The 9,674-nt window shown below is 35.0% G+C and overlaps 1 protein-coding gene across 2 annotated transcripts; it reads right to left on the reverse strand.

Annotated features, from left to right (window-relative positions):
- Positions 1-3,359: 3,359 nt before the first annotated feature.
- Positions 3,360-7,597, reverse strand: LOC120262817 (E3 ubiquitin-protein ligase DIS1-like). Of its 2 annotated transcripts, none has more exons than XM_039270712.1 (4): positions 7,457-7,597; positions 5,845-6,081; positions 3,949-4,335; positions 3,360-3,861 (listed from the first exon to the last, which is right to left on the reverse strand). In XM_039270712.1, the coding sequence occupies exons 2-4, from the start codon at positions 6,052-6,054 to the stop codon at positions 3,541-3,543; spliced, it is 918 nt and encodes a 305-aa protein (XP_039126646.1). In that variant the 5' UTR covers positions 6,055-6,081; positions 7,457-7,597; the 3' UTR covers positions 3,360-3,540. The 2 variants fall into 2 exon arrangements, with proteins under 2 accessions (XP_039126646.1, XP_039126647.1); XM_039270713.1 differs by having other exon boundaries at positions 5,845-6,157.
- Positions 7,598-9,674: the final 2,077 nt, after the last annotated feature.

The following is a 9,674-nucleotide window of genomic DNA, read 5'->3' on the forward strand; positions in this document are numbered from 1 at the left end:
TTGAATTACGTTATTTTTTTATTATCTTTTAAAAATCCATAATTTTTTTATATTTGTCTTTATTTCTTATAAATTGATTCTTATCTGATCTTTTGATTATTGATTGTTATTTTTTTTTCATGGTTTGTAAAATATAAAATATGCTGTTGTTGGGTTGGTTTAGTGGCAAATATTTATTTTTCAATGCCACTAGAATTTGTTGGGTTGGCTTAGTGTCACTTTTTCTTTAATTATACCAGATGCAAACTGCCAATGCTTATTACTAATCAAAGCTATTTTCATACTTTATTATTGATTGTTTAGAATATTCATGTTCTAGTAATATTTATGTTTATTATTAATCAAAGCTATTATAATACTTTATTGTTTTCAGCCTTTTCAAAGATGGAAATTGGAGAATCTCAACATAGGGGAAGGGGTCAAAACAAACATTATTGGACTACAGAAGAAGATAAGGCCCTAATTGAAGCCTTAGTTGAGCTATCCACAGATGCTTTATGGTTGAGTGAGAATGGATTTCGAAATGGATACTTATTTCAGTTGGAGAGAATGATTAAGGCAAAAATTCCACAGACTACACTGAAGGCCGTGCCAAACATTGAGTCTCAAGTGAAACTCTTAAGGAGACAAACTACAGTTATTGCTGATCTTCTATGCATTAGTGGCTTCGATTGGAACAACGAAAATAGCACAATTGCGTGTGAGAAAAGCTCATACGACGAATATGTCAAGGTAATTATAATTAAATTTCATATTAATAAATGCCTTTATTTGTTACTTTTGATGTTAACTTTCTTTATTATTGTAATGTAGAATCACAGAGAAGTTGCCGGGCTTTATGGGAAATCTTTTCCCTTTTTCAATGAACTTGCCCCTGTCTTCACCAAGGTTGTTAAACCCGGACCGGCCCAGCCGGTTCAACCGGAAAAACCGGGAACCGGCCATGTGACCGGTTCGGGCATGGCTTTTGAACCGGGTGTTAAAAAAACCCGGTATTAATTTAATGACCCGGCCGGTTCGACCGTGAACCGGCCGGTTTACCCGGCAATCCATTGGCCCGAGCCGCCCGGATAACAAGTTTTAAAAATAAATTAAAAAAAGGTCATGGTGGGTGGAAGAGGTGCCCCGCAGCTAGAGGAGATGGAAGAGAGACGGCGGCAGTTGCGAGGGAGATGGAAGAGACGGAAGAGAGTTAGATGCGAGGGAGAAAGGGAGATGGAAGAAAGACAGAAGAGAGACGGAAGAGAGTTAGATCAGATGCGAGGGAGAGAGAGAGAGAGAGAGACGGGGAGAGACTTAGAGAGAGAGAGAGATTGAGTCGAATGGGCGGCAAGTAAATGAGAAAGAGAGAGACGGGGAGAGAGAGATTGTATTTTTAAATTTTGTTTTTGAATTTTGTGAGTCCCGGGATTGAAGTCTTGGGACTTGGATTAGGGTTTTTTTTAATATTTTATATTTTTAAAAAAAATCTATATATTAAACTAAAATTTTGAATATTAAACTCATTATGTTTTAAATATTTTAAAAATAACAGAAAAGATATAAATTAAAATAATTATGTTTTTTAATTATTAAAATATAAGTTAAATTATGTTTTTATCATTATTAATTATTATAATATTTTTTTTAATATTTTATTATTGATCCCGGTTCAACCCCGGTTCGATCCGGTTGAACCCATCGACCCCTGACCCCTAGACTCAACCGGGTCAATGCCCGGGCCGGGTCTGACAACCTTGGTCTTCACAAAAGATCGAGCCCATGGTAATGCAAGGGGTGACTTGGGGGATGATGCAACTCAGTATATGCATGAAAACACTAGTTTTGAGGAGAATACAGGGCCCTCTCAACTTCCAAGCGATGATTTTTTTTGCATTTACGCAAGAACCTGTTGACCCATCATCACCCATGACTTCAGAAAATAATGCAACACCGAAAAAAAGGTCTTGCCAATGACCCAACTCTCGAGGTAATTTCTGAAAAAATAGCACAATTTGTGGAAGTAGTTGGGCCTGGACTAAAGTCGATAGCAGATTGCGCGCTTCGAAATGCCGAGACTGTTGCTCTCATGGAAGCGTCCCGCAAAGAGGCTGATGAAAAGAAGAAAGAGTTTGAAGAAAGGAAAAATTACTAAATGAAGTTGTTTTCAACATTGATGGGTTATCGGAGGATGAAGCACTAGCTGTAATACAGTTTTTGCGAAGAGATGAAAATGAACTTGACATGTTTTGGGACTTGCCGGATGATAGGAAGCTACGTTTTTGTCGTTTGATTTTAGCGAGGATGTCATTTCAGCCACCTAACATGTAAGCCTCATATGCATACATGTTGTTTTAGGTGTGGTGATTGTGTGATTGTGGATTTTTGATTATAGACTTTGTTAGTACTTGACTTTGTGTGGAACTTATTTTTATTTTTTGTAATCTAGTTGTACTATGAGTACTTGGTTATGTATTGTTTTATGACTACTAGGTAATGGAGTTGAATTATGTTATTTTGGACCATGGTAAGTTGTTACCGTGGTTTTTGTTATTTCATATGTTTATTTTGTTTCTTCATTCACAGATGTACTAGTAAATGAGAAAATATCCATCATATCTATTACATATGTATTATTTAATTATAATAATAATTTCATATGAGCAATAGTTGTGAAAATAAACTTCGTTAAAATGAAATATTAATTTTAACTATTGATAAACAATATTAAACATAATTTCAACAATAATAAATTTGTAAAATAATTAATTCTAATAATTATTTATTCTAAAAATATAAAAAGAAATTATTTAATATTTACTTTAATGATAAAAAGAAATTATTTAATGATCAAAAGAAATTATTTATTTTAAATAATTAATTATAAAAATTATAAATTATAAATATTTATTTATATGTAGTTATTATATAAAAAAATTTCATTACTTAGATTGAGGGCATTAAAGTAATTTACATACAATTCTCTATCCTACTTTTCCCATTCCCAATATTTTATTCTTTCAAACTAAACAACTTTTTCATTCTCATTATCATTCCTATTCCATGATCCAAACCGATCCTTCGTAGTAATTATGTGGGCATAGTCTCCGCCATTTACTCCATCGAGACTTGTGTACGCTCATGGTTTTTTTTAACGGACTTAGCTACTCATCTTAGCAAAAAACCTACTATGCCCCAAGAGTGGCTAAATCTTTATAAATAAATTATTTCCATTTTTTTAAAATAAATTTTCTATGTTTTTAGTACTCAGCCAGAACAACACCACGCAATAAACAACTATACAGTTTTAAGTTTTATTAAATAAAAATAAAATTAAAAATAAAAAATAAAAAAGAACACTTGAATGCAACACAAACACATAAATCAAAACTTTAGCAACAATGGCAATCAAAATCTATCACATTATTCGAATTCAGAGTTACATAAGCTCCGAAACCGAACAAAGTTCATCTTCATATTCGAATTCAGAGTTACATGAGCTCCAAATCCTGCCAACCAACCCAAAAAAACTGTCTAAAGAGAGTGAAACAGAAATCTGTGTCACTGTTCCTTCCAAATTTTGCCAGTTACTCTGAGCTTCAACTCCTTCCTATCGCCGCCGGAGAAGAAAAGAGCCATGTTTCTCTGAATTATAAGCCCGTCGTAACTATCACGCACTTTCCGGTGGCTGTCTCTGATGCTCCTAGGCACGCCTTGAAATATCATTTTCCTGCCATTGGCCCCAACCTCGAGGCTGTAGCTGTAGTTCTTCGCCTCAGTGTCATCGCCCATGAACCGTAAGAATGCTACGTATACAGGTGCCATTCCGAGCTGAAACGCTTCGAAATGGAGACAAAAGTATTGTCCGAAACAGCTGAATACCTGAACATATAACAAGCAATCAGCAAACAATGGATTGCACACAAGAAACATTGTGCTTATAAACTGAGAAGTGACATCAGAAAGTACTGTAAGCATCCATGTCGCATTCTCGACTTCATGTGGATTTGATTTGACATAGCGGTGGTTGAAAGTGCTTCCGTTATGCATGTCCACCTTGTGATCGTCTTTCAGGTGGTTAACCAAAAATGGAATGTCACCGACAACTGAGCACTCAGATCCCGCATACGGGCAGTTATAAGGTTTAAATGCGCACTGTGATTCATGTTTCAGCTTGTTGAAGTATGGGAATATGCCTGAGCAACCAAAAGTATGGAACTTGCAGGGTAACTCGAGAGTAGCTGCAACCTTCTCTAAAGCAAGACATCTTATATTGCCCAGCTCGTGTCTGCATGTCGGACATCGATTATGCACTTTGGGCTTGCACGCCGAACATATCGTATGCCCATTTGAACACTGCCAAAAGGAGATTAATAAAATCAGATGTCATCCCACGAAAGTTTAGTTCTGCGGTTGAAAAGATAAAACAATCATAGAAGATTTAGAGGGGCAAAGAACACCAAGATCTCCAACTAAGGAAACAAAAGATACTGGCTCAAGAAGAAGATATATATATATATATAACAAAGGCGTTTGCGTCTCTGAAGCATTTTAAAAGTGTGACCTTAATGGACAAGTAGATAACAATAGAAACAAAATGAGAGATTTACGCATGAGAAAAGGCAGTGTTTATTATTAGGCACAGAGATGTATGACAAAGATGCAATGCAGGATGGTATCAACCAAACAATGTTTCATATTAATACTTTACTTTATAAAATTAATGGGTAATAATGGCATCTGAAAAAGCAGTTACACAAACTTAAACTGCAGAGAAAGAGATACAGAGTGAACAGGAACACAAGATTGAGGATCTCAACTGAGACAAGGCAATATAAGTTTGAAATCAGTCCTTAACTATTAAGCTCAATTGCATTTTCTCAGATAATTAAAACAAGGTAAAAGAATTGGAGGCTAAGCCAGGCAAATGATTCCAAGAGAAATCTGGTAAATAAAAGTTTGAGGATCTCAACTGAGACAAGGCATTATAAGTTTGAAATCAGTTCTTAACTATTAAGCTCAATTACATTTGCTCAGATAATTAAAACAAGGTTGAGGACCTCAGTTAAGAAATCTTGTGAACAGGAACACAAGATTGAGGATCTCAACTGAGACAAGGCAATATAAATTTGAAATCAGTTCTTAAGTATTAAGCTCAATTGCATTTTCTCAAATAATTAAAACAAGGTAAAAGAATTGGAGGCTAAGCAGGGCAAGTAATTCCAAGATAATCTGGTAAGAAAACTTATGTTCTTGATAAAAAGTTTGAGGATTGCACGAGCATGCTTGATCTGCACAGCCCGTTTGGCATGACGATAGCCACAAGGAGGAAATTACTAATGCTTTATATAATTCAATAAACAAAGATTTTATACATCTCTAATAAACCTTATCTAACCTTTTATAAAGGGAAAATAATGTATTGTCCAAAATTTGGTTTAACCAATGGATGTTATCTATTTGTAAAAAAAACATAACAGAATACAAAAATGGCAATACAAATGTGACAGTAAACATTCGACAATTTAACATTACTATATCTTGCAAAGCATAGTTTTCCATACTGGTTAGAATACTACGACTTTCACAAAGTTCCAACTAAAACTGATTAAAAGGGATGACCCAGATATGATGCTATATTGCATTTTGGTGGTTCAACATGAGAAAAGACATCAGCTGAAAACAGGCACTATTAAACTTCCAGAAATAAAATGATTAATCAAAATTTCATGATAAATGGTAAAAACAAAGAAGAGTAACCATGGTAAATATTCAAGCTATTCTAAAGAAATGCGGAAAAGAACAAAAAAATAAGGAGAAAGCTTCTAAAATGCTTCATGAACAGGTAGGGTACACAACACAAACCTGATGTATTGGTGGATACATGGCATTTAAGCACACAGGGCATTCAAGGAGTTCATGAACACTGCTAGCAACGGTTAAATTTGGTTTAAGTGCTTGTTGATCAGGATCATTCACATCTTCACTAACTTCCACCAAGTCTTCATCTTTAGGAGGATCAATAACCTCAGGCTTAACTCTCAAATCATCCAAATAAATATTTCCAGATGCCATGGTGCAATAAAGAGCACTATCCAGTTCCTAGTAACAGAGCCATGCAAACCAAGTTATGTTTCTAATTCATTCCATATACTAAACCTCTCTTATTCAAACATTCCTACAAGCAGATGAAAAGCTTTATTTAGCACAGAATCATTCTTAACACAGGGATGCAGAATCTTCATTCAAAATCCTTGAAGCATATCACACGAAGACAAGCTTCTTGAGAGAAGCTAAGATAAGGTCCTATAAAAATAATTTCCTTTACATTCTGACTTCAGAGATAAAACTTAACATGATGCCCATAAAACTTTGCTTAATAGATTGGCATATTAATTCAAGTAATGCGTTGTGCGAATCATTAAAGCATATCACACAGAAAAAGTTTCTTGAGAGAAGCTAATAAAAGGCCCAATAGGAATGGTGATTTTTAAACAAGCATTTTGAATTCAGAGATAAAACTTCGTATTAAGCCCATAAACTATGCTTAATAGATTGGCACATTGGTTAAAGAAATGCATTTTATGAATCATTGGCACATACATTGCACAAAAGCAAGCTTCCTGAGAGAAGCTAATAAAAGATCCACTAGCAATGGTGATTTTCTTAACATACAATCTGGATTCAGAAATAAAATTCACGTTATGTTCATAAAATAGGCTTAATAGGTTGGCATATAGATTCAAGTAATCCATTTTATGAATTATTGATGCACATATCACACAAAAACAAGCTTCTTGAGGGATTCTAAGATAACATCCACTAGGAATGATAATTTTTTCCATATACATTCTGAATTCACAATTAATAAATAAAAATAAAAAATAAAAAATAAAAATAAAAATCTTAGCTTATTTTTAGCAATTAAATTATTTCGCCCAAGAATGAAGAATGGCAATATAATCAAACAAAAATGATATACAAATTGCAACCACTTCACATTCCATCGTCTATGCATGCAAAACAATAAAAATTAAAATAAATTAGCAAAAACCAATAAATCAATCCAACTGAAGAAATCCTTCATTACAAGGCATAAAAAAGTCAACAAAAGACATCAATGCAATGTTGAGACCAAAATTAAGAAAAGAAAAGAAAATTGAGGAAGCATACAGATCCTCCACAAATCCAATAAATTTAAAAACAAGATCTCAAATTTTCAACAAAACAACGCATCAAATGGCCCCCCCAAAAAATCCCCAACTTTCAAACCAAAAGAAAGACAAACAAGCATCAAATCCAACGACATTTGCCAGCAAAATCACTCCAAGATAAATCCAGATCCAACAAGTTCACAACTTTCAACAATTAATCAAAGAAAAAACCCAATCAGATAAAATCTAATACCAAAAAATCACCGAAAACAAATCCCAAAAAAAATGCATGGAATTCGAACACCAACAACACCAATCCATACCTTGTAAGAAGAAGAGAGATTCAAATTCCCAAACACAAAGAACACACGCTAAGAAACACGAGAGGATTCATCGCAAGGGTTTCGTGGAAACGCGAAAGCGGAGAAGAATTCGAATTAAAGCCCGTTGATTTCAACAGCAATGGTCCCTTTTTCACTTTTTTAATTTCTATTTTTTATTTGTAATACTTTTCGTCGGAAAAAGACAAAACAGGAGGCATCGTTGTGGTGTCCCGCGGTAAGGTACAGTGGTTAAACCGGTTCTAGCGAAAGTTGTCAAACTGGATCATTACTCTCTTTTTTTTTTTTCGACATTCTAACAAAAAAAAACAAATAAAATATTAATGAATAATATTTATTTATTTATTTATTTATTTTTAGATTTCTCAAGTAATTATTTGTTACTGTCATGGTAATAATACATTAGTGGTAAATTATTTGATTTTTATGTTGGAAATTAAGAGTTTGACTATCTCACGAGACATGGTTGAAGCTTAATAATAATTTAAAAAAAATGTGTGTTCAGTGGTGGTTTGTCCATATTATTAAAAAAAAGAATTTGTTACAATATGAGGTAAAAATTTTGAGAGATCATCAAACTATATCAATGTTTTATTTTGAGTACAAAACTTCAATTTGTATCTTTTTTTGTTACTCTATTTCGATTTGATTTTAATAGGAGGATACATGAGGGATTTCGATGAGAAATGTCCAATGTGGACACTACATAAACCAAGCGGACACGCCATATATATATACTGATGTGGACAAGCCACATCACCCCCAAGAGCAGCATCATATATCCAAGTGCCATTAATTTTTAAATTGATGTGGCTTTTTGGGGTATCGTGACTAATCCACATCAATATATGACCTGTCTAAATGGCCTCCATATGATTTATCTAGTGTCTATGTTAGACATTTCTTACCAAAATCTATCGGATACCCTTCCGTTGAAATTAAATTAAAATAAAATTATAAAAAACATACAAATGAAAATTTAGTACTCAAATTAAAATATGAGCATAGTCTAATTACCTCAAAGATTTTTGGTTATGAAGAATTTTTCTTATTCACCGCTATAATAGCCATAGACAAGACACTTGAACTCTCATAGAGAGACAGCTTATCCACATCGGGGGAAAAAAGGGTAAACAGCCTAAATGATCTTTTACTTTTTCGTGTGTTGCTATTTTGGTCACCTAACTTTAAAAAATTATGATTTGGTCTCCTACCTTTAATCTTTTTATTACGATTTGGTCACTATAGCATACGTTGTTAACGGTGATCACATGTGGCATATACCAGGTCAGATGCCAACTTTGAGCATAGATATATCACGTAGTATGTCAACTTAGCAAATATATCCCTGGTCTTTCCAATAAGTCCTACCAGCTCCGGTGGTGTAACCGACTCTCGCCTCAGGTCGAGCACCGGCTATTCATGTCGGAGGAGGATGAGACCATCTTGCGCGTACACCAGCGGTTTGGGAACAAGTGGGTAACGATCGCACGTCTTCTCTCGGGTCGCACCGATAACAACATCAACAACCATTGGAACTCCACACTCAAAAGGAAGTTCTCCAACTGCGACGGCGGTGGTCCTCATGTTTAGCTTCAACACTATGATTCATTGTCGTCAGATCTTGAGTTCTATGAGGATGCGCAGCCGTTGAAATGGGCGAGTAACGTCAGTCCGGTGATGTCTAGTGGAGGGCTTTGCTTTAGCCCAAGTAGTTCATCGGGGTTGGATGTTAGTAATTCAAGTCATCACAGCCATCCAATGATGGCACTGGCGGTGGCATCTCAGATCTATCGCCCGGTGCCGAGGTCCAACGTGGTCGGACTTGGGATCAGCATCACCGCTCCTCCTCCTCCTTCACCATCACCGTCTTAGCCTTAGATCGAGTCTCCTACCCACAATGATCTGGTGACTTCCTTATCCCTCTCTCTTTCTCTCCCGAATTAGATTCGTTTGACTGCTCCGACAACCATTCGATAATGGTGGTTTACTAGATGGTAGTATCAATATTCCAAGGTTACTAATTACATATTAGTATCAATATTACCACCGTCATCAATCCAAATATGGTAATATTTTCATATTACCATTAACAGGTGGTAATATGAAAACATTACCGCGAACCAAACAACCCCTAAAATATAAGATGGTGTTTGGTTGGTGGTAATATCATATCACCTCTGGAATGCGAAGTAGGTAA

Source organism: Dioscorea cayenensis, chromosome 6 (assembly GCF_009730915.1).
Source record: "Dioscorea cayenensis subsp. rotundata cultivar TDr96_F1 chromosome 6, TDr96_F1_v2_PseudoChromosome.rev07_lg8_w22 25.fasta, whole genome shotgun sequence".
NCBI lineage: Eukaryota > Viridiplantae > Streptophyta > Magnoliopsida > Dioscoreales > Dioscoreaceae > Dioscorea > Dioscorea cayenensis.